This window comes from Agelaius tricolor, unplaced genomic scaffold (assembly GCF_023055355.1).
Source record: "Agelaius tricolor isolate 1412-34295 unplaced genomic scaffold, bAgeTri1.0.p SCAF_23, whole genome shotgun sequence".
NCBI classification, from domain to species: domain Eukaryota; kingdom Metazoa; phylum Chordata; class Aves; order Passeriformes; family Icteridae; genus Agelaius; species Agelaius tricolor.
The window spans coordinates 3,054,712-3,082,584 of record NW_027269283.1 but is presented as its reverse complement, the minus strand read 5'-3'; the positions used below and the strand labels follow the sequence as shown (position 1 = coordinate 3,082,584).

Here is a 27,873-nt window from a genome sequence, read left to right as displayed (position 1 = left end):
TATGGCAAGAAACGCTGAATTGCTTCTTTAACAGGCGCTCAGGTTTGGGGTTTTTCCCCTGCCCTCCCCACGTCTCCGGGCAGATATTTTGTTCTTTTCTTGATGTTCTCTTCGAGTACAATGCAAAGGAGCATTGTAGACTTGAAGAGAACAGAGGCAGACTTGACTCCTCCTCCCAGGCTGCGTTTGGGAGTTCCTTTTTCGCGTGGGCTGAGGCTCACGTTAATGTTTAGCAAGCCCAGGCTGCAGCCCAGCCTCGGGAACAGCTCGCTGCTATTTTCTGCTCTCTGGTGCTGCCTGTGGGCTGTCCCCCGTGCCCCAGCGTGGGTGGCTCCGCCTCGGGCAGCGCTGCTTGAGGGCTCGGCTGGATTTACTGTCACTCCTGCCGGGGCGGGGGGACACAGGCTGGGAGGAGAGGATGCTCCATTGTCACCTCAGCGTGTGCTCAGCGCGGATGGACTGACCGCCACCCTGCTGGACATGGACAAGCGCGGCACGGGTGGCTCCAGGATGGCCAGGGGGGTGCTGGCACCTGTGCGGGCAGCCAGCTGTGCCCAGCTGCTCAGCAGGTACCGAGTGTCCCCTGGTGCACGGGGTGGTCCCGGCTGCTCTGCTCCCTAAGGCGGGGCACCTGGGATGGGGTGGGTGGAAGCAAGGTGAATTTCTAGAGGTGAGCAGGCTATTGTGTGTTCTTAAAATAGTGCTTTGAGTGCCCTGATCGTGAAATGAAACCTGTGGAAATTCCCTTTCTTCTTCCTCGTGCTAAGCCTACGAAAATCCCTGTTCTTTTCTCTGTGCTCACTCTGGGGTGAGTGCAGCAAGCTGGGGAAGTGGGACCCGAGGGGCTGAAATGCTGCCCTGTGACCCAGTGTAACCTGCCTTGGGGTCTGCCAGCTCTTCGGGGCTTTGTGCATCTATAGGAATGTAAGAACTGCTGATTTATCATGCAATTAGTGGAGAATAGAACTGAAATTTGAACTGCTCTGCTTGACAAACACTGTTCTGCTTGTGTGTTTACTGGATATTATATGAGTTGAGAATTCAGCTAAGGTGTATTTGCATCAGTTGAGAAGTTTGCATTGAGTTTTAGAATGTTCCCTTGCTGTAGTGGTCAGAATCTGTTGATTTTGGGTGAATGTGCTGGCAGTGATTTTACTTCTAATCACAGCTCACATTTTCATGTATCTGTCTTAGCTGTCATTTTTTCCAGTCCAATTTGATGACACTATGCATTCAAAGCAAGGCGGGAACTCTTTAGAAGACCCCAGGCAAAATCTGAGTTGTGAAATAAAAAAATTAATAATAATTGTAGGGGGACAGACACAGAAATGATATGGTAAATTACTTTAAAATTACCCACGTGGAAGAGAACGAGATTGAAACCTTCAGTGTTGCAGGCTTTCTTTGATAAAAATCAAAATATTTGTTAACGACTTAAGGCTTTTGCCAAACGAGTTAGTTGAGTTCCAGTGCCTGTGCTGCTGCCAGAACACCTCTGTGGTCAGCTCTGAGGAGGTGCTGCAGCAGGAATCTCAAACTTGCTCACCAACTTTGCCCCAAACATTGAACCCCAGCCAAGAGGCACTTCCCACCTGCTCACTCAGGACTCACCACAGGTGAGGTGTCTGTGTGTTTATGTGTAGCTAAGCCTCTTGCCCAGGATTGACCTAAAACTTACCTGTCCAATAGGGCAAGGATATGCCAGCCTGCTTCTAATTAGTTGGCCGTAATCAGGGCTTATTTTTGGTCAGCAACTCTGACGTGCTTATTGAGTTCCCAGTAAGATTCCTGCTGGTTTGCAAGGGGCTGGTGGTGCTGCCATGGAGCAAAAGCCACTGCTGAGCCAGATCTGCCTCCCTCCTCCTCTTCCTCTCAAAGCTTATGGGACCTGGGGCTGCTCACGGGCAGGGCTGGTGGCCCTGGGCTGGCTGGTGACACTCCAGTAACAGAATTGGTTACAAATCCCAGCCAAGGGCTTTTCATGGCAGGGTAAGCCAAGCACTTTGTGTTATGTGTAATAACTCTGCCCTGAGAAATCCAAGTGAGGAGTTGATGACTCCTCCCTGTCTTCCTGCATCCCTGAAGCCCTCGTGAGTGAAGCCTAGCTGGATTCCAGCACACCTCTCCACCCCTCCTTCCCCTGTGCTGCTCAGCACGTCACTCTTGTGGCCTCTCCAACATCTCTGAGCTGTTCTCATGCAGCTGAGCAACAACTTGCAGTTACTCATTCTGTGCTCTAATGCAGCTACAGCTGGTAGAGGGGGCTAGAAGAAGAAATAAGGATGAGTTCTATCACCCTGATTTACTCCAGGTTGAGAAGCTGTAGGACAAGTGTTTGAGTGTGAACCTCCTTCAGTAAAAGGCAATGAATGATCACACAGGAAATAAGTTCAGAGCCTTTCCATAGTGGATTCAAACAGCTGGCACCTTTTCTCTGGAAGCCAAGGGGTCCCTCAGCCCTTGGTCCCTCAGCTGAGTGTCTGAGGAGTGCACAGGCTGAGCATCTCACTGAAGTCCCATCAGAGATGGCAATAAAGGCAAGGTGCCTCAGCTGGTGTAACGGGAGCGTGTTTTGAGGATGTGTGCAGTGACTGGGAGGTACTGACTCATTGGCCTCAGCAGATCCCTGGCAGAGAGTGCTCGGGGCTGTGACAGCAAAGGCACCACAGGGCAGTGGTTCCCTGCCAAAGGGCAGTGATTCCCTGCCTGCTGCTCTCCTCATGGCACTCCTGTGCTCAGCCCAGGGCAGCTTCTGCCTGGGAGAGGGGAGTGGGTGAGGACAAGATGTGGGAGCTATGGGGCTGTGGGGTTTGTAGCCCCATGCCAGCTGTGCTGAGGGGTTTGGGATCCTGGTGCCATACTGATAGGTGGAATTGGAATGGCAGAGCAGGTCCTTGTGGACAAGGACATGGACAAAGCTGCTGGCGTGTTTAAATGGACATGGATTCAGTGGAGATGGAAATGGGGTTAGGAATGCCACCTTTTAATTAAAGACTGACATCTAATCATCCTGGAGATCAGCTTCATCAATTCACAATCACATTAAGGATCCCAGTACTACTGAAGATTTGTTTTGGCCAGGTACCCCTTTCTCCCAGCAGGATTTCCCTTTGGATGAAAGCCCTTTCCTGTTTGGCTTACCCTGCTAATGCAGGGAAAGTGAACAACAGGCTGGTCCACTGTGACCTTACAGTCAAACACAAAGCCATGCACAGGGAGGATGGGTTGTGTCTTCTGAGGCCAAAACAAGCCCTGGTGTGGTGGGACAGACACACAGCTAATAGTGTAAGCTAAACATGGCTTTGAATATTTTTAATTTGGCTGTATCTGCGTGGGGTTATCAATCCTGTTCTTGTTCTGCTCTGAGTTTCAGTCAGAGATGCCTCGAGGCAGATCTGTAATTAAAGGCAACTTTCCCTATTCCTTAGCTTGCTTATTTCGCCCCTTACTACATGGAGAAGAGACAAATCAATTCCAGATGAAGGCCTGAGACAAGAAAGTAGAGATGGAGTTTCTTTGCCCTTAAATACTTTGATAGAGACCCGTATTGTCAGGAAAGTTACAACCTGTGCTTTAGTTGAGATCCAAAGCTGTGGTGGAGGTAACAGAATCATAGAATGCTTTGGGTTGGAAGGGACCTTAAAGATCATAAAGTTCCAAACTGATCCATGGGAAGGGATGCCCAAGATCAGATCAGGTTTCTCCAAGCCCTGTCCAACCTGGCCTTAAACACTTTCAGGATGGAACATCCACAGCCTCTCTGCACCAGTGCTCCACTGGAGTTTGTGCAGCACAGAAAACACTGCAGGTGCCAGTCTGAAGCAGTGGGATACACACAAGCCTCAGGATTCACATCTTTTACTCCACACAGCCCTGGGCAAAGGTTTGCTGCTTGCTTTATCTGCTCTCACTGAGAATGCCAGGACAGGAGGTGAGGCTGCTCTTCCTCACTGCTGCACTGGGGCACAGCTGCAGCTTTGGGAATTGCTGCACACACAGAGCAGGATCTGGCATGTCCTCTTTATCACTTGCAGAACAGGCTTCTTCAAAACAACCTGAAATGACGCTGCTCCCCAAGCTGCTTGCATAATGGCAGATCTTGATGAGCTGATTGCTGTGTTACTGAAAACAAGCTGTAATCTTATTAGCAAATTGTGGCACTGCCATCTTAACTATTCTCCCTGGTGCTGTAGAGACAGACCTTCAACTGTGCCATCCCACGTGGGCAAAGTCCTTGATAAAAAATGCCTTAATGGGGACAGAAGTGGGGGTTGGCAGCAGTGCTGGACAAAACAGCCTGGGCTAAAGGCACTGTGACTTCTCACAGGGGATACTCAGTGAAACTATTAAACATGTGAGCAAATCTCTGGTCAGAGATATGCAGAGGCATATCAGCAGTAGCAGACTGCTAAAGCTAAAATTGCTTTAATTCTGGCTCTAGCTGCTTTGGTTAAGGCAGGGAAAGGAAAGCATGGTGAGAGTCTGTTGGGTAAGTTACTGTTCACTGCCACTGCAGTAATTTGATAATTAGCCTCTCTTTGCTTTTATGGCCTGGGCTGAGGCACCTGAACCAGCTATGTGCTTTCCATTTTATCTCAAGGATAAACCTTAGGAGGTCTTTTCTTCATATTGTTGTGGGGAGAAGGGAGGAATTGGTAGTGGTGTTCATGTACAAAATTTGGGTATTTTGAGAGTTACTAAGCCAGGCATTAAAGATTTGCAGTAGGGCTTTCTTCTGGTTCAGACCTTTAGTAGAAAAGTTGTGGAATTTTTGTTCATGAGGCATTTCCTGCATAAAATTGCTCTCTGTGGTTTTTGTGTAGTTCTGTGTGTCTCAATGAAATAGTGATCATGTGTATTTCATGTAAGATTTTGATAATGAGTAGACTGACTTCTTCCATACAGGAGCCTGTTTTTATATTTGCATTGATAATTTTGATAAACTGAAGTTTAAACCTCCAATAAGAAAAATAGTTACAGCTATTGAAAACATCTATGGAAAAAAAAAAAAGTATATGTATGAGTTACTGCTTCAGGATTTTCTCAGTTTTTTGAATACTCCTGTCTGTTATTCCTGGGTGCCTTTATCCCACTACATGATTTTAAACAAGAAAACTGAGTATGCTATGAACTGCTGATCTTTAGGTGACTTTAATCTCTTCAGAATTAAGTACATTTAAAAACATTTAATTAAAAACATTTCATTATTTAGGTTTAAACTGCATGCTTAGGGTAAGAAACTGGAAGAATGTGAGAAGAACCTGCATGGACTTTTTTGTTGTTCATTTCAAGTTTTTGCTTTTGTGCTTGTGAGTTGTTCTTGTTCTTGAAGTAAATTGAAAGCAGGTAGGATGTGCATGGTCTGACATTAATACAATTTTGTTCTCTCACTAAGGGTCTTTATCTGTCAAAATACTGCAACCAGTTGATCAGTTGATAGACTAATCTCTTTTTCTTTTTTCTTTTCTTGCAAGATGCTCGTGTTCCATGCTCATGGTCTGGGTTGTTGTGAATGATGCTGTGACTTGGTATGCTACTCCAAAGCTGCTCTTGAGGCTCATTCAGACTTTCTGTTTCTTTGTTCCATGTGTGCCTTTGCTCCAGATCTTTGGAAATGTCTTTAAAGACTGGATGCTGCTTGTGTGGCAGGACTGCCTTGTCTGCCTAAATTCTGTTCTTGTTGCCTTCTTCTCACCTTAGTTTTCTGGAAGCAGAAACTTAAAGGAATTCCATTTTCTTGGCTTCCACTTGTTGCCTCCTGGTCTGTTTGAAATGCTTGAGAGGAAACCTTTTTATTTATTCATCTGCTAGAGAGGTATTTCAATGAGGGAGGGATGTTGAGCAAGCAGAAAAGAAGCCCAAGCAGCTCCAGGTCCTTTGAGAAACTCTCTCATGGGAGTGATTCAGGCCTGGAGTGAACATAGCAACAGTGTTTATTGTATTTTGGTATTCAAGAGGGTGAAGAATTACATGAGTGTTTGCAACATATTTGCAGTGTGTTGACAGTATCTAGGAACAGATCAAAAACTCCTCTGGGGCTGCGTTTTGCAGCCCAGGGTCAGTGAGCCCCCAGCACTGAGCCAGGCATGCAGAGCTCCCAGGGATCCTCGTGGAGGGCACATGGAGAGGGAACAAAACAAACTGTAAGCTCTGTGCCAGCCTAATTCCTCACAGCTGTGCTGCTAATGCTGTGAAGCCAGGCTTAGGCTGAAGGTGCCAGGTGAAGCTGGAGCCTTGTTAAAACTGGCTGTGCTCTTAACAAGAGGAGAAATTTGAATTAAGATGCTCAGTCTTCCCACAGGGCCCTTCCTGTATGGCTGTCCTCAACAAGATCTTTCTGCCAGTCTCCTTTTTTGTTGGGTTAATTTTTAAAGCTTCATAATCTGATGCTTTTTGCTAGGTTGACAGTGCAATGGAGTGGACTTGATTATTCCACCTCCTCTTTGCCCAGTTGCACTGAGCCATTAACATTTGAAGCCAACAATCTCTGCTTTCAATCTCAGCTGTTGCTGTGCTGGAACGTCACAGGCTGCCCTCCAGTTGACTCGGGTATGCAATGAGGAAGAACAATCTTTTAGGTGCACTGAGTCTAAAATTAGCCTTCCACCTGGGCAGCTGGATCTGCAAAGCACTGTGCACTGAGTTCAAGGAAAAAAAAAGGAATTTAGATCAGAAAATAAAACATTTTCTAAGGGTGAAGGTCTGATTTTTGTTTTCCTGTGAGACAGGAGCAACAGCTCTAGTTTAACACTGGTAGAGCTGGGCTTTGGGTCCTGCTGCCTCTCTGCAGAGCTGCTGTGTGATATCAGCATCCTGCAATTTTCTGAAAGCAAATCTAGTGCAGCAGTAAATGGGCCAGTTGAGGGGGAAAAGTTAGGATGGCTTTTGTTTGACACACAGGTAGCTCAGCTGTGGCTTCTTAGGGTAGATTTATTGTGTGACTGGTGGGCTTTTGGTGCAAGCAGTCCAAGCACATCTGTATTTCCAGCTGTGGAAGGAAGCCAGGGAACTGTGGATGGTGAGGAGCACAGTCAGGGTGGGATGGGGTGCAGCAGTTCCCTGTTTGGCAAAACTCTGTCCTTGCACCAGAACTCTGAGATAAGGACTGAAGGTAGACCAGAACCAGCTCCTGGCAAGGGCATAGCCTGAAACCTGGGCTGTGAGGCCTTTATTGTGACCCTTCTCAGGTGTGCCCCAGGAATATGCCCTAGTGCCTTACACAAATAATGCTCCCCTTGGAGTAACATCTGGGATGTAACTGGCATTCAGAGCCTGGTGTCTGGGTCAGTCATGCAGAAGATCTAAGTCAAGAGCCACCCTTTGGAAAGAGCTGAAGATTTTATTTATGTTGGCTTAAAATGGTGTTGTTTTTTCCAGGCAGGCGTGGGGAAGGAATTGTCACAGCCGTGGGTGACACAGGCTTGTCACAGAGCACACTGCTGGGTGCAAGCTGCTGGTCAGGTCTGGGGCAGGTTCTGCTGGAGCTGCAAACCTCAATTCTGGTTTGTGTTGAACTCTGGAGATTTCTGGGGTGTTTTGAGCCAGCTCCAAACCAGGCTGAACACAAAGGAAAGGTGCATTTTGGAGGTGCTTTAATCTGTATAACCTAGATGCCATGGGAATATAGGACAGTAACTTAAGGCAAGAAGAGTTGTTTTGTGCCTGCTGCAAGCCTGCAGTAGAGCAATTAGGAGAGCTTGTAAGATGGTTCCTGAGTGTTGGGCACTGGGAGACTTCTTCAGTGCAAGTTTGTCTTCCAGTGGTCCTCATATGGCCAAAACCAACTCCCTCAAAATAATCTGAATTCCTCCTTCCACTAAGTTTCATGTTTCAAGTGATGAGTTCTGTTGACTGGTTCATAATAGAAACCTAGCAAGGTGTTGAGTCTTTTTTGATGCTAGCAAGGTGTATTTGTTTAAATCTAATCTTATGAGATAATTGTCAGCAAATGTGAGAAAATGGAGAGGAGTACTAAAGCTGAAGAGTGAAGGTGAGGGATGCAATATAACTTTTTAAATCCTACTGGGTAAAGATAGAAGTAAAAGGTTGAAAAGAGAGAAAATAATTTGAGTTAGTAGGTGCAGTGGAACTGAGAGTTGGACACGAACTGTGCAGGTAAAAAATAAGTTTTGAATTGACTATTTAAGTGCTCCACCAGGGTATAAATTGGTATCTTGAATGTTATTTGGGTATCCAGAAACAGGAAAGCAGATTGCCTCTGTTCTTGCCTGCTGGGTGGCAGAATAGCTCAAGTCAGTCTTTCACTTTTGTCTTCCTGTCAAACAAACAAGCAAACCCCTTCGGTTCTTGTTCTAAACACTGTGGCTGTCTCCAGATGTCTCTGGAGTGATGCTTTTGCTGTGGTTCTGACCTCCAGAAGAGAGGGGCTGCCTCTGTGTGTTAGAGTGAGGTGTGAGTGTGATGTACATGCATGTGTGTAAACACAAGTGCAGAGTGTCCTACAAAGTTTGCCTCAGTTATTAATCTTCAAATTAGCTTTTTAAAACTTGAAGTGCTCCTCAACTGAAGCAAGTTAGTGCCAGAACTGCTAATAATGGCTTTCTGGAATGAAAGGGGCTAAAACTTTCCAGATATTTTGTCATCTTTAACTTTTGGCTCTTAGAGCTAGGAGGCTAAATAGCATTTTGTGGGTGTTTAGTTGTCATGGTTTTCAAGGTGTAAGACTTAGACTTGATTTTTTTTTTAATGAAACTATAAAGGAATTTTGGCCTGTGTTTGGTAGTGGTGGCTGTTCATGTGTGTTTCTTGAACCACCCACAGTTAGTGTTTCACCTCTTTAATTTTTATATTCATCAGTGGAACCATTGAGGTGTTCTCATAAGTATGTTCCACTTACCCCATTTTTTGGTAAGTCTTTGAAAAATAGCAGGGTTTAAATAGCTTGGAACTCTTTGAAGACAATTATAGCTCATTTTAGGAGAGGTACTGTTTTATGAAGTGATGAGAAGCTCAGAGCACCAGGGCTGAAAGCTGAATGAGGCCAGTCTGGGACTTCAGCTGTGCATGAATGAATCAGCAGGGTGGTAAGAAAATTCCATATGCTTGGCTTTCCCAGGACACCTCATGTTGTTTCACAGCTGAAAAATCTGGTCTAGGCAGGAAAAGGGGGCCTCAGCCCTGTGAGTTGTTTGTTGTGTGAGCTGAAGTGCAGGGGATGGAGCTGCGCTGGTTTTTGCACAGGGAGCACAAACCTGCTGGGTTTGGGCTGCTGTGGTGGGAGCTGCCAGGCTCCTCTCTGTGCCAGGTCCTGGAGCACACATGCACTGAGCCTGGAGCATCCTGGGTGGCTGGGAATGCAGAGGGTGTCTGTGCAAACTTGCAGGGAGGTCTTGCAGTGAGTGTGGGGTGGTAGGTGGTGTGTTGGAGGTCACAGGAGGGACAGCACTGAAAACACTCCGTTGATCCGTGTCCTCTCACGTGTTTGGACAGCAGTTTTCCCCATTCTCTGGGGGATTTAGTCCCAGCCTTGTCTGTATTGCTAAACACCAAGCAGAGGAAGTTCAGCAGTTACCTCTGTTTGGCTTTGCTGCAGTCATTAATCAGTGGAGGTTGGACACAAATGCCGTGTGCAATATGTGGAGCTTAATCTCTCTCCCCTTATCTCTTCCTCTCTCAGCAGCAGACATTGCCCTTGGAAAATGAACCAGCTTCCTCCAAAGAGTGCTGTGGCATCCCCTGTGTCAGAGAGCACGAATTCCAGGGGAGAGGCTTTGGACAACTTGTCAATGGACAGTTTTTGGCTGGAAGTGGAGAACATTAAACAGAGCGCTGAAGCCGAGCAGGAGGAATGCAGCCTTGCAGATGTCAAAACACAGGAGGGTAGGTTGCCAAAAATGTTGGGAGTGAGGAGAGGAATGTGAACATCTGAAAGAGAAGATTTGCTTATGCACCTGAACAACTCAGAAGCATGTTGGAGTATGGTTAGAATATTATCAGTCAATCAGGGATAGAGATATTATTTTAATTGGGTGGTGGATGATGCCCTGCAGAAGGAGAGGGTTGGCCTGGCCTGGTTTCGGCTTCTGGAGCAAAGCAGACTCCAAAGGTCAGTCCCAGGAACATGTTCAAGGCTCCAGGTTTTTCAAGCAGCCCCAGCAAGGGTGGGGGCTCTCAGTGCCAGCTCAGGTGGTGTATGGTAAACACTCTGTGAGAGCTGGGGCTGTTGGTGTGCATGGTTCTGAGATTCATCATAGTGGCTTTTGTGGGAGCTGCTTCTGTGGAAGGCTGACTGTTCCCTCTCTAATTCTCTATTCCAAAAACCACAATAAACATCCAGAAAGCCTTGAATCCATCCACACAAGGTTTTTCCTGCATATCCTTTTTTTCTTTCTTTGGCAGAAATGTGTATGGGTTGTTTCTAATGCACTTTCTGGAGCACTGATGTTATCCAGTGCTTTGGAATAATTGGAACCTGGGCCAGTTATTCCAAAACTTTTGGGATATGTTTTCCTTCTATAGAATCACAGAATGGTTTGGGTTGGAAGGGACTTTAAAGCCCATCCAGTACCAACCCTGCCATGGACACCTTCCACCTGTGCCAGGCTGCTCTAAGCCCCATCCAGCCTGGCCTTGGGCACTGCCAGAGATCCAGGGGCAGCCCCAGCTGCTCTGGGCACCCTGTGCCAGGGCCTGCCCACCCTCCCAGGGAAGGATTTCTTCCTAATATCCAACACTACATTCCCCTCTTTCAGTGTGAACCCATTACTCCTTGTCCTGTCACTGCAGCTCCTGATGAGCAGTCCCATGGGGAGCTCAACACCCTGGGGTGCTGGAGGGCTGATAAGTGCTGATAAACACCCAGAGATCCCACAGGTGGGGATCACACCTTTCTGGGTCCATTTTGAAGAAATTGAGGTGGTTGGCATCTCCTTGAACGCAGGTTTGCAGCCTGCACAGCTGCTGTGCTGCCTGGTACTGAGGATGATCTGTGTCCTGGGGAAATGCTTGTGTGACAGTCCCAGTGTGCTGCTGGGCTTGGGAAGGGCCAATTGCTCTCATGGGGACATAGAGAGGCTCTGGAGAGCAGGGTGGGAATATCACTGTCCCTATCTGCCATCACTGGCAGGACATGGTAAACATGAAGTTCTGCTGTAATGTCCCTTTTTATAAAGGAAACAAGTTTGATTTTTAGAAGTGGAAGAGATGCAAAGGTATTCAGAAAATGAGTGCACCAGGAAGCAGACTGGAAAAGAGACCATCCCATGAGATGAAAGACTGTCTGGGATATCCTAAAGACTGATATGCTGGAGGCAATTTGATTACTGTGTACAAGCAGGGATATGAGGAAATGTCTTTTAATGCTGTAGATTAATCTAGCAGGCAGGAGCTGAGTGCTTAATTGGCCATTGAAACCAGACAGGCTTGAAATGATGCTCCAAGTAGCAAAGCCTTCCCAGCAGCCTGGGGAAGGAGGTGGGGCAGGCTTGGGCTCCTGATGCCTTTTCTGAAGGAGCTTAGGCAAATAAACGCTGTGCTGGGAGTGGGGAAGCTTTGGATGGTGTGCAGGGTGCAGCCTTTGGCTTTGGCATCTCTGCAGCTCCTGCTCAGAGCACAGAGGCTGTGGGACTCCTCAGAGCCAGAGGCACCTTCACTTTTTGCATAAATCTGGGGAACTGAGAGATGGGCAGCTCTGTCTGGAGACAGCCTGGCTCAGCCTGGGAGATGGCTGGTGATAACACAGGGACAGGGCAGGCTGGGGAGATAAGGCCCTGCAAACATGCTGACCCAGCTGGGAACACTCCTGTGCAAGCCCTGGGTGAGGAGGGGTGTCCTGGGGAGCTGCTGGTGGCAGTGGAGGGCCAGTGTGTAACTGCAGGCCTGGGGCAGCTGAAAGGTGCTGGGGGAACTCGTGGCCTTGCTAGCAGTTGGTGGGAGCAGGAAACAGCTTTTCCTGAAATGCAGCTTTGTGCTGTCCTTGCTGTCACTGTTTGCCCAGCTCTGTGCAGGGCCTGACAGCACAGCCAGCTGAGGACACAGGCACTAAAATAGCTGTTTGTGACCTTACAGCATGTAACTGTGGCTGAGAACTGCCTGCAAAGGGGAATTCTTCACCTTCAAAAATTAGATAGGAAGTTGTGTTTAATGTTTAGTCTGAAAATGTAGGATGCTCTAGCTGTCCTTTAAATATTTGGGAATACTTTATTATGAATGCTATTTTTGACTAGGTTATGTTTCAAGTAAATTTGTGGAACTGGTGTTCTTTAGTTTGGAAAATCATTCCAAATCTCGCCCTCCTGAGATGCTGCTTGCCTGGAACTCACAAGGCAAATCTTAGCAGCTCTCCAGGCTTAAACCTGCAGCTCATCTTCTGTGGATCTCTCTGCTCTGACCTGTTTCTCTCCAAATTTTCCCTTCTCCCCAGAAATAACCCATTTTGCTGGTTTCCTTTTGTGTTACTGGCAAACATAACTGGGCCAAAATAGCAACTAGAGGAATTACAATCTGGTGCTTTGGCACCAGATGGGGCAGCAGGCTCACACGGATGTCCGATGGAGGGGCTGCTCTGTGGGATTGTGTGCAAGATCAGTTTCCTGTTATGACTGGAATTGGCTATTTTCAATATTTGCAAGCAATACACTTCACTTCCTCTAGTTCCCAAAGGCAAAATAAACCAGAAGCTTTTTGTGTGTTGTTCTGCTGTGAAACCATGGATGCAGAACAAGAAAGTGTTTGGTGAGGGGCTGGGAGTGGGACCACCACTGGCTGTGCCCAGGGGATGCTGTTACCTGCAAACTTCTGTGAACCAGACATGGGAAAAGACCAAAACTTAGGGCCATGGAGGAAAATCAGACAATTTGCTAGAAGATTCACTTAGGGAAATACTTGACTTCAAGATCAGCTCTATTTATTGCGGTGTGATGATGAAAAAAGTTCTGTTTCATTATGACACCAGAAATCACAAAGACCACACTCTGAAGACTGAGTTTTGTGTCACAACATGTGTTTGCAAGCTGCATCAACATGAGGTTTCTCCAGAAAAATGAAATTATTTAATCTCTCAAGGAGAGCTTTATGGCTGCTTTTTATTGATGCAGCAATAATAAAACTTGGTCTGAGCTGCTGTGGTAGCTGAGGAGGTGGAAGTTTGCATAGGACAGGAAGAGTGGGAATGAGCTGCTCTGTGCCAACCAGTTCAGTTGTGATTTTTCTTTTTCCCAGTATAACCTTTGGTAGGGCTGTGCTGGAGCTGCCTGCAGTGAATGAATGTGGTAGATGGAATTGAAAAGATAAAGGCTTTGTGGTGTTTGCTGTGTTAAAGTTGAAGTCACCTGCTAAATTGTTTCTTTCGTCTTTGAATTTCAAGTAGCTGCCTTGCTCAGGGCACTTTCTCACTTGCACTTCCTTATGAGTGTATCCCATAAGAAAAAAAAAAAAAAGTATTCTGTGTTTGAAGTGTAACTTTACATGTATTGAAGAATGAAGTAGAACTGAGCTTGTTTGAGTAATGGTGCTGCACTGTCTCCAGGCTTCTCACACTTCCTTCTGGAACTGGAATTGTCTTTAATTTTGGTGATATTTTGAATAGGCCCAGGTATAAAATGAATGCACAGAGTAAAGATAACGTTTTTGCTTTAGCTGAGTGTATGGATACCAATCCACTTAAAAAATTAAAGAGTACAGATGATGCACGCAAATAGTTCAGCAAGTATAGTAAGTAAAATACATTTGAACTTACCAGATCAGAATCTGGTATTAAAAATATATTAAAAATATCTGATATTAAAAAAAAAAAAAAAAGTTTATACCTAGGCATGCATATAGATTTTTTAAAAAAGTAAAAGCAGCAGCCAAGTCATTGGGAAAGGCACAAAGGGCCAAATATGGAGTTTTGTGTGTTGTGGCTTCTCACAGACATTTTGTCCATTCTCAAAGGTGTTGAAAGATCAGGTGGGATCCAGGGAAGCCCTGCCATTCCTCCTGGGGTGGCTGTGTGCTGCTTCCAGAGCTCCCCTTTCCACAGGCAGTCCATGGAAAGGCAGATTTATCAAGTGCACCTGACTTTACTCCCATATCCTGTCACACTCCTTGTCTAAATACCACCCAGAGTCACATTTGTGCCCTCTTCTGCCCAGCTCCTCTGGGAGCTGTGCTCCTGGGAGTATCTCTGCCTCCACAGTTCTTTCTTCTCCTTTTTCCTCTCCTGGAATGAGCAATAAGAACTGTGTGAGCAGCTACACCTGCCCAAAGAGCTGTGTGAACTCTGGTGTCACCCCATACCCAGCTGGGCATTTAGGATTAGGGCAGAGATTTTGAGAATGGCCTTCAGAACACAGCACTGGCTCCCTCCCATGATGTCCCATTGGGAACAATGGGACAATCCCAGCCAGGGAACAGCCCAGGCTCCTGCTCTCTGCCCTGAAGCACTGCAAAAATCCCAGAACTGGAAAGAGGAGGGGTTCAATGTGTTGCCTACTCAGAGCAAGCAGCTGTCCTGCTCAAGGGATCCTTCCTGTCTGAACCCAGGAAGTTAAAGGATGGAAATGGCCTAACAGTAAGCACTGGAGGAATTTTTCTTGTTAGAATTTATCAGCCTTGGCTTGTCAAGGTGGTACAATAAAATGGGTCAGTGTTTGGTGGTATTGTGGGGTGTGCTGTGCTGTTATCTTTGCAACATTGGGCAAGGATAGACATTGTGTAGAGGATGATCAAAAGAAATAACACTTTTATCTGAAACTCCCTATTTTGACACACATCCTTGTTGTTTCCTCTGAAAAGAGGAGAGTAACAAACCCCCCCTCCCTGTGCCCTGGCAGAGGGAGAGGCCGAGGCCGACTGGCTGCAGGACGCGGGGCTGGCCGAGCTGCTCGGGGAGCCGGCGGGGGACAAGGACAACCTGGTGCTGCTGTCCACGCTGACCAGGACGCAGGCGGCGGCCGTGCAGCGCCGGCTGGACACCTACTCGCGCTCGCGCCGCAGGAGGAACAAGCACCCCGTGCGCGACGTGCGCGACATCTTCGCTGCCAGCGGCTCCCAGGTGTGTTGGTATCTTATCGCAGGGGATCCAGACCACTGTCTCCTTATCACAAAAGTTTGGTACCTTCTTGGTGTTTCCTCGTGGGCAGCTCCTCAGAGCACTGGCTCTTTCTTCTTCACAAAGGAGCCAACTGACCCCAGTTCGTTCGTTCGTTCGTTCGTTCGTTCGTTCGTTCGTTCGTTCGTTCGTTCGTTCGTTCGTTCCTTCCTTCCTTCCTTCCTTCCTTCCTTCCTTCCTTCCTTCCCTCCCTCCAGCCTTTTACAGCACTCTTCTTCTCATTGGTTACACCTGTGGCCTGTTAAAGTCAGGCCTGTTCCTCATCTTTGCTAATTGGCCCAGTTGCAACTCTCTTAGGGGTGAGATTACTTTCTACACTATCTTTATTTTCTTATATTCTATCCCCCTATTCTATCTTTTAGGAGATGTTGGCATCTCCTAAAAGAGCTTCTTAGTTGGGACAGATGAAAGTTTGACAAGAAAGTCTCACAGATATGTATGTTTAGCAGAAAGATTTTTGAATGTAGAATATGAAGGAGGAATAGAGATGGAAGCAAATTTTGATATAGAAGAAAAGAATCGCTGAGCCAGTCTTACTGGATACCCTTTGTCTCCTTGGTTATGTTAGTTAGAAGGGGTTTTTATGGCTTAGTGCAAAGGATAAACCCACCTCAAACAAGAAGATGTTTTTACCAAGCAGAAAGATAGCACAGGCAAACAAGGCAGCAAATGTTGCAGGTAGAAAAAAGGTCTCAAAATTTTCCACTGCAAGAAAACTGAAAAACAACTTCTAGCTTAAACTGTACTGTACTAACTTTTAGTGATTGGAGAATAGTAACATGAATATGGTAATTATAGTAGTTATGATAGGCTATAGATAAAAGTTAAGATATAGATTGGTGCTACTGTGTTAAGATGCCCAGCAAAGAAAAGTCTCTAATGCATTGTAACCAAAACCAAAGGGTCTCCAGGGCTGCCTGCAGCTGGAGCTGACAGCTGTGGGCACAGCTCTGTCACCCACAACCCTGGACTGCTGTAACAATCTCTCACTCAGGCTCTTACACTTCTTGACTCTTCAAGTCAAGCAAGTGGGGCTTGACTTGGCTTCCTGGGTCTAGGGCTCTTATAGCAAATGAAAGGTGACTCCCACGTTGGTGAGGGAGAGAACGATGCCTCTGACTCCATGGGTATCAGAAGGCTAATTAATTACTTTATTATGCTATAATATTCTATACATCTAAAACTGACTCTGCTAAGCACTCAACCCTGCACACACACTGCTCACACTGCACTGAATCTCTGCAAGCAGAGAGACTGTCCCCTGACAGTCCCAACACACACACACACTTGGCCCTGATAGGCCAAGGAAACAAAACACCAGGACTTTGGGTAAACAATCCCCATGTTGCATTCTACTTTTGCACAAACACAGGCACAGCAAATGTTAAGAATTGTGTTTTCTTTCTCTGAGGTTCAGAGAATGTGAATCTCAGAAATATTCTTGGAAATAATTGTGCCTTGCTTTTCTCTGTGAAGAGAAATGTGGCTGCAGGCTCCTGGTATGTCTTGGCTTCCTTTCAGTTCAAGAGATTGAGACTGGAGAAATGTTGGTTGCAGTGTTGAGGAGTTACTGGAAGACCTGCAGATGCACAGCCTTCCCAGGCTGGAGGAACATTCCTGCTGTATAGTTCCTCGTGGAGCACTGGCATCGTTTGGAGCCCTCTTGTGTTGTCTTTGTTCCAGTGACATGTTAAATCACTATTAAACAAAACAAGAGCACTTCCCAAATTCAGTTCTGATAAGCTGACCTTGTGGAGGTGGAAATCCTGGAGAAAGACTAACTCTGCCTTTTTTGGGGGGAGGATTGGTTGGTTTATTTAGATTTTTTTATCTTTTTTTTAACTTGATAAAGAATTCATAACCACCATCTTTTCAGCTGTTTTCCTGTGGTTCTGGTCCCTTGGTTGTGGCTAAAACAACTTTCTTATTTTTCAGGACACAGCAGCAGAGAAAGAGGAGTCCAGCCCAGACCCACTGTGGCACAATCTACGGACTTCAAACACCCAGAGAAGTAAGGAGGAAGTTTTTAAATGCAGAATAGGATCTGAAGTAGGTCTGAAACTGGAAGGAAAGCCACACACATATTTAAGTATATACAGTATCTGAAACTTGTTTGTGTTGGGCTGTGGGTTTCTTTATGTGATTATTCACACCATGGATTAATAAACTTTTCCAAGCCCCAGCGTTGTTAGAATTGTCACTCATCTGACCATTGTAAGTTCTTGAAAAAGCAACTGAAAGATGAAACTAAAATCAGTCTAGTAAAGTCAGTGAAACCTTATAAATGCCACGAGCAGTTGTGTAAAGAGAGGTTAGCCATAGGTGTGTCCTTTAATTTAAGGCTGTGGTTTTGCCTTGCCAGTGACCTGGTAATTTGAATCATAATGTTGTGACTTCACACTGATTACAGACTCATTAAACTTGGAAAAGTTCTCCAGAATCACAAGTACAACCACTGACTCAGCAGCAGTGTGTTCACCACTAAACCATGTCCCCAGGTGCCACATCTGCACAAGTTTTGAACTTTTCCAGGGATGGTGACTCCATCCAATGTTCCAATGCCTGAAAAACCTTTCAGGGAAGACTCTTACCCTACAGATAATTCTATGTTGTGGGGACACTCTTTTCATGTGTTACTGCAGGATTTTTAAAAGCAATGGCACCAAACCTATCTCAAACCTCATTTTTAGCACATTTGCTTTCCTGGCTTGCAGAAATTCAAGACAATTTTTCCTCTGCAGCAGAAACCCAGGATTATTCCTGCACAGTTCGAAACCCTGGGAAGGAGGAGGTGTTCAACATGGATGTTGCCTACTCAGAGCAAGCAGCTGTCCTGCTCAAGGGATCCTTCCTGTCTGAACCCAGGAAGTTAAAGGATGGAAATGGCCTAACAGTAAGCACTGGAGGAATTTTTCTTGTTAGAATTTATTAGCCTTGGCTTGTCAAGGTGGTACAATAAAATGGGTCAGTGTTTGGTGGTATTTTGGGGTGTGCTGTGCTGTTATCTTTGCAATATTGGGCAAGGATAGACATTGTTTAGAGGAGGATGAAAAGAACCAACACTTTTATCTGAAACTCCCTATTTTGACACACATCCTTGTTGTTTCCTCTGAAAAGAGGAGAGTAACTAATTGCACTTTCTTACTCATAATTCTGAAGTTTTCTTCTCTCTGCAAATGAACTGGGCTGCTTCCAAAATTCAAGTAGAATTGGGGTGGGTATTAGGCTGCCTTTAACTTAGAAAAATTGGCATCTCCAGTATGATTAAAGAGCAATATTGAAAAAGGAAAATATTTATTCAGCTGGTGGTTGAGTAGGAGTAGTTTTGGGCATATGTCTGGTCTTGAACACAGCAGGAAGAACAGATGCCTGGTTATGATTAAAAAAAATAAGACTACAGCAAAAGTTGTTCATTTGTGGGATTAACAGAGATAACTTGAGCTGAATATTTTGTGTGTGTTTCCCTTAGAGATTTAAGATCCCAAAGGGCAGACTAGGAGTGACCAGGATTGGAGATCTGTCAGCTCAGGACATGAAGAAGATCCCTACACTGGCCCTCATTGAGCTTACAGCTCTCTGTGATATCCTGGGCTTTGAGCTGAAGAGAAACAAAGCAGCAAAACTGAAAACTACAGGTTAGTTGTTTTTTTTGTGCTTTTTATGGTTTTTTTTATGTTTTTTGCATTCATCTTCTCATAATACACTCATCAGTTGTGTTTCAAATGTTAGAACAGAGCGGCTTTGATAAGAAACCTTGTGACAGGTGTGCTTTCTTTGGATTTCTCCTGGAAGTCAGTGGATCATGATACCAAGACCTACTGCCACCTTTATGTCTGGCTGCAATTGTCCTGTTTAACTCTCTTTCTCCAGTATCAGTGTTTACAAAAGTACCATCTTAGTCTGCAGTGGGGGATTTATCCCTTGCACCTCTATTAGAGCTGAGACTGAATGTTGAGACAGACTTGGAAATGTTGTTTCTGTTGTAGAGAAAAGACTCTTTGGAGTTCCACTCAACACCCTGTTGGAAAATGACCAAAAGCTGCTGCCCAACACCAAGGTCCCTCTGCTACTCCAGGCAGTAAGTTCTATGCTGGTTTCATTCACACCTCTGGTCCTCAGAGTCATGAGTCTGTGATAAGGACAGGCTGACTCCTCATCCTCTGTGCCTAAGAGCTGTTTCCCCCTCTAACAGCTGCTGTCCTGCCTGGAGAAGAGAGGGCTTGAAACAGAGGGCATCCTGAGAGTTTCTGGGTCCCAGACCAGGATTAAGGTATGAGCCCTTTAGCATTGTTTGGAAGTGTTGGGGGTGATTAGGAAGCATTTGCTGAACCAAGTGTTTGAATGAGCTGAATGATCTCATCCCCTCCCCAGTACAACCACAAACACCCATTGCTGGCAAACACTGCAGTGTGTGCTGAGGCTCTCTGCACCATTTCGCCTCCACGTCTCACCCTCCCAGTAGTCAACCATAAAATTTCTCTCACATTTGCTCACTAAAGCATGTGATAAATTCCATCTTTCTGCTAGAGCCTGGAGCAGAAGCTGGAAAGGGACTTCTACAGTGGCCTGTTCCGCTGGGATGATGTCCACCAGAACGACGTGTCGGGGCTGCTCAAGAGATTCATCCGCGAGCTGCCGGCCCCGCTGCTGACTGCAGAGTACCTGCCTGCCTTTGCTGCTGTTCAGAGTGAGTGCCTGCCCTGCCTGCCAGCACCAGTCTGGGCTGTGCAAAGCTGCCCTGTCAGGTGTGTTGGGAGCCTGTGGTGATGGGAGCACGGCACAGCTGAGGGTGGCAGTCACTGGTGCTGGGTTGAATTCGCCTTTCTGCAGCAGCACTGGGCCAGGGGCTTCAGTTCTGTGTCACTGGAGCCTGCATTTGTCTGGTTGCTGCATTTGTCAGGACAAATTGAGCAGTAGTGACACACAGACTGAGCTGTGGGAGGTGGCCAGGGCACACAGCCTGCAGGTAATGTGCTGTTCTGCAAGCACATATCTTTGTTCACTAGTGGGATTAATAGACATGAGCTGAACCTCTTGTGTGTGTGTTGCCCTTAGAGATTTAAGATCCTGAAGGGCAGACTAGGAGTTTGGATGTGTTAATCTTGAGTGCACAAGTTCTTTGTTCAAAAAATGGGGAATTATGGGTTCTTTTGCTGCTCTTCAAGGGCATGAGAGTTGCTGGTTGATTGTGTACTCTGAAGGAAATCAGTTTTCTAAAACATGGGTGGTTCTCCTTTCAAGGACAGTATGAGTTTGAGTTGCTCCTGTGAAACAAGGTCTCAAATTCTAGATGACCAACCATTCAACAAGTAATTGTCTCATTCCTTGGAGGATTCCTGTGCTCAAAAAGAAGGGTCAGAAACCTGAATCCTCTGTCCTGTTGTTACTCTCCTAGATATTCCAGACCTGAAGCAAAGATTGCAAGCTCTAAACCTCCTGATCTTGATTCTACCAGAGTCCAACAGAAACACTCTGAAGGTAACTCCTTGCTTTTGATTTTGCTGGTAAAGCATAGAATCACAGAATTGTTCAGATTGAAAAAAACCCAAAACCTTCTTCAAATCTTTGAGTCCAACCATTCCCCCAGCACTTCAAGGCAACCACTAAGCCATACCTCCAGCTACATGGCTTTTAAATAGTCACCATCTCTGCCTTTCTGTGCTTTATAAGAGCTGTGGTGGTTGTTGCTGCCTTTTATTTTCCCCTCCTGAATAGTTCAGCTCCCAGGTATTAAAGGTAAGGCTGACTTAGCACCCTGCACTCTTCATTTAGAGCACTGGAATATATAATTCAGTCAAAGATGATCTGTCATGGCTCTGGTGAGGGTGTGAGGTAAAAGAGATAATCCAAAAAGTCTTAGTTTTCTACATCTGGGAATGGCTTTGAGGGGACACCGAAAGAGAGGAGGGGGTTCATCTTTTCATTCAGAAACTTTTACAGCTAGAATTTATAAATTACCACCTGCCAAGGAGTAAAAACTCATCTGTTTCCCACACAGACTGTTTTTCCTGATTCATATATACTGGATAAGCCCCTCCTGATGTGGTTATTTGTTGCTATCCTAATATTAGAAATTGGTCACTCTACTTCCTGACAGGAGAAATGGGATTTGCTGATCTATAGCAAGAAAAAGTGCTGATTAATGATCTCTCCAGCAATTGCCATGATAGTAGTAATGAGCATTACTAGTATTGGATGGCATTACTAGCATACATTTTTTGAGCATTACTAGTAATGGATGGCTTGCATCTCTTTCCCTCTTCTCAGGCCCTTCTTGAGTTTCTCAGCAAGGTGGTTGCCAGGGAAAAAAACAACAAAATGAACCTCTGGAACGTTTCCACAGTCATGGCCCCAAACCTCTTCATGCACAAGGGGCTGCCAAACAAGATCCCTGAGGGGAAGGAGAAGCAGCTGGCGGAGGGGGCGGCTGACGTGGTGCGCGTGATGATCCATTACCAGGACCTGCTCTGGACTGTGAGTTACACAGGAATGTGGTGGTCTGGGGCAGCAGTGTCTTGGTCCTGTAAGGATTGGGACAGGGAAAGGATAGGCTTGGAAATTTCAGAGGAATTACACAGCTGTGAGCAAAACCTCTGGCTGAATTCCAAGTCTCCCTAAAGGTACACAGATTTTCTTGTCTATTTACGGAGCTAAAGTGATGATCAGATTCTTAAATGACATCCTTATCTCTGCTTGATTTAATTCCTGTTTGCACCCTTCTCCCCTGCCCAGGTCTCCTCTTTTCTGGTGGCTCAGGTGAGAAAGCTGAACGAGAGCAACAGCAGAAGGTACCAGTTCTGTGACAAGCGCATTAAAAATCTGCTGCGGAAGATCCACGCTGATAAAGACAAGGTGGAAAAGAACCAGGGAGAGGTGAGCTAGGGCCTGGGGAAAAACCCAAACCCCTGTGTGGCACTGTCAAATGTTTAACTGGGAACTCAGAAAGATGAAAGGGGAGATACCCTTGAAAAGAGCAAGAGGGACAAAAAAAAAAGCAGAATAATGAGGAATAGTTTCCCAGATGCTTTTGGCCGGGTTGTAGCAAAAACTGATCTCAACAGCAAGAGCACTAAATATATTTCAGGCTGCAAAACACTTGGTTAAAAGTAGGAAAGAGATCAGGAGCAGAAATTTTGTTTTTCCCCATGTTAAGAGCAGAATTCTTATGGCTCTGAGTGTCCCATGTGTTGGCACAGATACGTCTGCCGTGATAAAAGCAGACTTATTTTCATTTTTTAAAGCATAAATTCAGGCAATTGCCTAATTTTCTTTTTGCTTTACAAGGTTTGTGAAAATGGCACATCACTTGGTGCTTTCTTTCTTTGCAAAGGATCTTTCTGAAATTCAGTAGCCTGCAACCCGGATCTCTAAACTCCTTTCCAAGTAATTTAAATGAATTTCAGAAGAGTCATTCACAGTTGTGCAAAACAATTTGTCAGAATGTCTTCTGACAAGTCCTATTTTCATCCCAGCTTGTGTCAGTGCTGTGTTTGAACAGCAGAGAGCAGCAGCACTCGCTGATGGAGGGCACAGGGCTCCTCTCGTGGCCCCAACACAAAACATTGATGATTTATTCACAGTGCTCACCTTGGGGCTTCCATTCAACCTGTACTGTAAGAAACAAGCCTGAATTCTTGTTTAATTCTTCACACTCTCCAATTTATTTTGAAAATGAATGTTTTGACTGATAAGAGTCTTTCTTTAAGCACTTTTTTTTCTTTTTGCCTGCCTTGTTCAGCCTTCCAAGGTTGTGAAAGTCCACGCCTCACTCCTCCTGAAAGACTCTCTGGAGGTGCACTTGAACAATGCAACCAGGGTTGCTGATGTCTTGAGGCAGTTTCAGAAGAACCTGTGCCAGAATGGCTGGAATATTGTTAACACTGTCAACCTCCTCAAGTGGTAAATGGCTTTTTTCTCTGCTTAAAAAAGAAAAAGGGACTGAGTGGTCTGGCTGCTGTTTTCTGTCTGGAGGTAAAGGTGAGATGGAAGCACAGCGAGTCATGGGGAGAGATTGTTCTCTCTCCTAAGCCTAGGAAATGGTGCTGGATGGGGAAGGCAAATTTTCTTCTGAGTGATTCCATCCAGTGCTCAGACTGCCAGGAGGTCAGTGGTGCCCTCTGGGCTGCTGGACACCAAGTGAACTCCAGAATCCTTGCTGAAGGGAAGGGAGAAGGTAACAACATTGACCCTGACAAGCAAAACCCCCTCCAGCCTTCCTGCAGGAAAGCATCACCTGTATCACTGCCTGGAGTAGTAATTCCAGTGTGCTTATGTTAATGTAGGGATTTCCTAAAATAAACTCTGCAATTCCCTCCTGTGCTCCTGTGCTGAACTAACGCAAAACAGGAGCAGAGGAGCTCCTGCCCCTCTGTCCCAGCTCCTGCAGGCTGTATTTAGTGGGTGATGTGGCAGTGCCTCTCCTGTGTCCCACGAGGTGTCCAGGCAAGGAGGGTGAGGGGAAGTTGGCTGGATATGGGTCAGCTCACCAACATCTTGCCTTGTTTTCTTTTTTTCCAATTTTGGGTGTCCTGCACCGTGCAGGAGGATCAGCAAGGTCTCTGTCCCATGGCCTCTGATCATTGCTGGCCTCTGAACCACAAACAATCCTTTTGAAGGAATATTACTAAACCACCCAACCTGTTTTGCAGAGATTTAACCTTCAGTGTGATTTTCTTTCTGCAGTAACAACTCCACAGAGTGCACAAACTTGCTCCTGTATGAAGTGGGAGGCAATATTGGTAAGTACAAATGGTAGCTGAAAATAAGGACTCTGATATGCAGTTTTATGCTTAGCTTCTTTTAGGAGGCAGTTAAAAAAATTCTCTGGGCAACTGTGCCATGGTCTTACCACGCCAAGACTGAAGAATTTCTTCCTAACATCTAATGTGCATCTTCCCTCTTTCATCTCAAAGCCATTTCCTCAGATTTGTGGAAATACTTCTGAAAGGTTGCAATATGGAAATGAATGTGAACAAATCCTAGTTTTTAAGTGGGGGCAAAAGCAAACAAAAACCAAATCTAGCAGCTAAATGACTAAGGATATTAAAAAATGTGGTTTTTTTCTGAATGTCTTGTTTTAACAGGTGAACATTGCCTGGACCCAGACACTTACCTCTTGGACTTGTACCACATCAACCCCCATGCTGAGTGGATAATTAAGCAAAACCCATCTTGTCCTCGGATGTTCTAAGGAAAACACGAGGGAACAAAGCACTTGGTTGCAGTTTTTGGAAGGTGTGGAAATAGAGACTTTGCTGTTGTAGTGTCAGAGCAGACACTGCTTGTTTGCTGGAAGGAAAAGCACCTTTATTAACTGCTTCCATGGCAGCTGGCAGTGAGAGCACAGTGGCCTGAAACAAACAGCAATTATCATGGTGTAGCAGAGTTTGCAGGGGGAATGGCTGCTCTTAAACAAAATATCCCCCCAAACAAACCCTGAAAGCTAAGCTGCAGTGGTTGTGAGGCAAAGATGGAACAGAAGAAGAAAAAGATTATCTTGAATATGGTGGAAGGCATTTGTGTATCCTGCATTTGCTCTTTCTTTTGGAGGAGAGACAGTCAAATGCTGCAGTGGTACCAAGGACATCCCTTGGGTAAGGTCCATGATTGCCTGTGGCATTTCACCAGAACAATTTATGACCCTGGGCTTCACTATTAAGCTCCTGTTCTGTTCTTTGAAGAATGACAAAGGATGTTTCCAAAAAGGCCAGATGGGATGTGACACCAGCACATCATGTATGTCATGACTGCAGTTAAATGCATACATGCAACACAAGAAAATAACTTTCCTTGAAAAAAGGTGTGGAAAATCCAGCAGCCTTTCAGATATGCAGTGTGACAGGAAGGTGCCTGTCCCATGCTGGTAATGCACACCCAAATTGCCACTGGTGAGGGTCAAACATGCATTTATTTGGATGGACAACCAATATATCAACAGACAACACAGGAAACATGCTGAAGCTGATGTGAGGTTGGTAATCTGACCTGGCCACGTGAACTGGACTTCCTTGTGGAAGATTCTGTGTGAATGTGTTTGTTCCAAATCAACCAAGCTCCCCTGAGGTGTGAGGTGGCTGAGCTGAGCTGAGCCCCCCTGCTCTGGCTGCACATTTCCACTGCACCCACACAGCCTGGGCACTGTGGGCTGGACAGTGAGGGCAGAGCAGAACACTCACACCCTGCTGCTGCCTCCTCATCGTCACCATCATCACCCAACCTCAGCTCCAAGAGCACCATGCCTGGGAGGAGGGTGCAGAAGTGTTGCTTTCCTCTGTGGTGATGCTGAAATACCTCAAGTGAGGGACCCCACAGTGCAGTGAGTGTGAGAGGTGAAACACCCAGACTGTCTGGAAATGTGGACTCCTTTCTCTAAATACTGTTTGTTGTAAACATGGTTGGATATTTATTCATGTGGCAGAAGCAGGGCTGCCCTGCAAGTGTATACTCAAAGTATTTCATTTGCCAAATCCCAGCTGCACTAGTGACAATCTCCAGTATTATTTCTTTTGTTAGAGGAGTTTGTTTCCATTGCAATCTGAATTTTCCCTCCTCTCCTTTTTTTTATTTTTGTCCCCAGAATGAAGTGTAGCTTTCTTTATTCATTATCTCAATCTCCTAGATTCTGTTCTTCACTCTGTGATTATTCTGTCTGTGTGGCTGAATCCTCTTGGTGGTTAAGATCCTTGAGGAACAGGTGAGCCACAGTCCATATCCTTTCCAGCTTTCTGTGAATTCTCTATGAGTGCTGCAGATATCTCAAAATTATTGATCTATTAGAGAGTCTGTCTATTCTTTTTGGTTGAGATGATGCAGATGCATTGACTGGCTGGATCACCTTCATAGATCTCTTCTTAAGAACCTGTGATAGAACCTCCCAACCCTCACCCAGGTGTCAACAATTCTTGAGATGCCTCTTCTCTAGGGCTTAACTTGTGCCTGAAAGAGCCTGATTCTAGTGAGTGATTGATGTCTCTGGAAAGATCAAGCTGCTGTAAACGGGGGCTTTAAAAACCAAAGGTACCTGTTCAGCATCCCTTCTGGAATTCCTTGTGGCAGTGATGGAGTAAAGATGGCAAAGAGGAAATGCCAGAGATGTGATAACCTGAGAAGTACCAAAGGTACCACTGTGAGCTCAAAGTTCCTTTGCAAGCTGAATTGCACCCTGCAAATCACACAATGCTGCATTTTTTCCACCCCTCGTGTGCTGGTTTATGAAATATTCTGTCCGTGTGTATTGAGGGGTCAGGACTGCATCACTGCTGCTGTGAACTGCAAATAAGGGGGGTTTTTTGAACACCAAACAATGTGAATCAGTGCTGTGAAAAACAAGGTTAATGGGAGATTCTCATGAGACAAATATCAGGTTTAAATATTAAAGGAAATGTAAAAAATAAATAAATAAAACAAAACAGCTCTTTCCAGGTGATGGATATGCTTATAAAATTTTTTCCTATCTTTGTATCAAAAAGTGTAAATTTTTCAGTCAATGATGTGCAAGACACTCCTGAAGGATGGCTTTTAATACCTTTTATTTTTTATGATTTTTTAATTCTGTATTTAAATTCCATTTATTCAGTGAAATAATAAAACCACAGTAAAATCTCTTTGCTGCATTTTCATTAGTGCTTGAGAACAAGTGAAAGGGCACCACATCAGTGAATGCAGCAGGATTTGTCTGGTGCCTGAAGAGGGATGAAGAGGATGAGTTTTGTGTTACAGCTTCAGGAGCAGCTCCTCTCTGGCTGATCCTGGGGCATTGCTGCAGAGGATGCTCTAGGAGGAGGAAGATGAGGTTGGTGTTAGGTATAAAAAGCCCAGGGGAAGGTGGATGGGGGCAGAAGGTGAGCACCAACCACTTCTGAAGGAAGAGGAGCAGTGGTTCAAGATTTCAGCTTGAGGAAATGTGCCCATATCCAGTGAGAAATCCCTTCCCACCTCTCAGTGCTGCTCAGCTGAGCTGTGCTCAGGTGCTGGACTAGCAAAGAATGGCAGGAATCCTGCCTGGATCTTTGGTTAAATCACCACTAAAAGTGTTCAATAGTGATGAAATGAATCACTGGGAACTGCCTAAAAGCACTGCAGTGTCCTGTCCAGCAATGCTGCTGGGAAAGCAGGGCTTGCTCTCCTCCCCAGACACAAAAAGAAAGGGGGAGGAGGATCCAAGCAGCTTCAAAAAAGCTTCCAGAGCAATTATCTGAGGAAAACACCAGTTTATCAAACTCACTCCACCCATTCATCTTCAGTAGTATCAAAGTGCTAATCTCTCCCATCCCCAAGGGCTTTTGTGATTGATCATTACACAGCTCTCCCCTGCTCAGAACAGAAGCCCAGGATTTATTCTGAATGCAACTGTATGTTGTGCTGAGATAAGGGACAGAGCATAAAAGGATCTTGCAAATGTTGGTTGAACGTAGATGTGGATGAAGTGGAACAGAAATATCAAAATAATAATAATAATAATGATTTTTAAAAAGTAGTTTGCCTTAAGTATTTGCAAAAATATAGAGTCTTCACAGGAACAAGTGAAGCTTCAGCTCTGGCAGGGAAATGTCACAAATAAATGCATTTCCTGCAGCAAAGTAAGTGATAGCAACTATTGTTATAAATAAAATACAACTGCATTTGATTAAATCTATTTCTTTACCCAGTGCTGAAAACAAGACAAATTACATCAGTGGTTTTGCATGCTGAGAGGATGGAACCCTAAAGTTCTCTCCAAATCCTGTTTGCACATGAGGGCTGCACATGTCTTCATTGTGGGGGAAAATAGAGGCTGAAGTTCAATGTTTTAAGTCACTGGAAAAGAAAATGTGTAGCTGCAC

General features: G+C 45.4%; 1 protein-coding gene across 1 annotated transcript; it reads left to right on the top strand.

Annotated features, from left to right (window-relative positions):
* The first annotated feature begins 480 nt into the window (after positions 1-480).
* ARHGAP40 (Rho GTPase activating protein 40) lies at positions 481-26,655 on the top strand. Its single transcript, XM_071446810.1, has 15 exons — positions 481-569; positions 9,638-9,840; positions 14,775-14,995; positions 16,988-17,063; positions 17,794-17,945; positions 18,522-18,687; positions 19,039-19,130; positions 19,245-19,322; positions 19,580-19,739; positions 20,448-20,530; positions 21,320-21,526; positions 21,785-21,925; positions 22,791-22,951; positions 23,735-23,790; positions 24,136-26,655. Exons 1-15 carry the CDS (start codon positions 481-483, stop codon positions 24,240-24,242), a joined length of 1,992 nt encoding a protein of 663 aa, XP_071302911.1. The 3' UTR covers positions 24,243-26,655.
* Positions 26,656-27,873: the final 1,218 nt, after the last annotated feature.

Coding starts and splice junctions, on each gene's coding strand:
- ARHGAP40 (XM_071446810.1), top strand. CDS start 481: ATGGACAAGCGCGGCACGGGTGGCTCCAGGATGGCCAGGGGGGTGCTG. Junction 570..9,637: donor TGTGCCCAGCTGCTCAGCAG/GTACCGAGTGTC, acceptor TTCCTCTCTCAG/CAGCAGACATTGCCCTTGGA. Junction 17,946..18,521: donor AGGATGGAAATGGCCTAACA/GTAAGCACTGGA, acceptor TGTTTCCCTTAG/AGATTTAAGATCCCAAAGGG.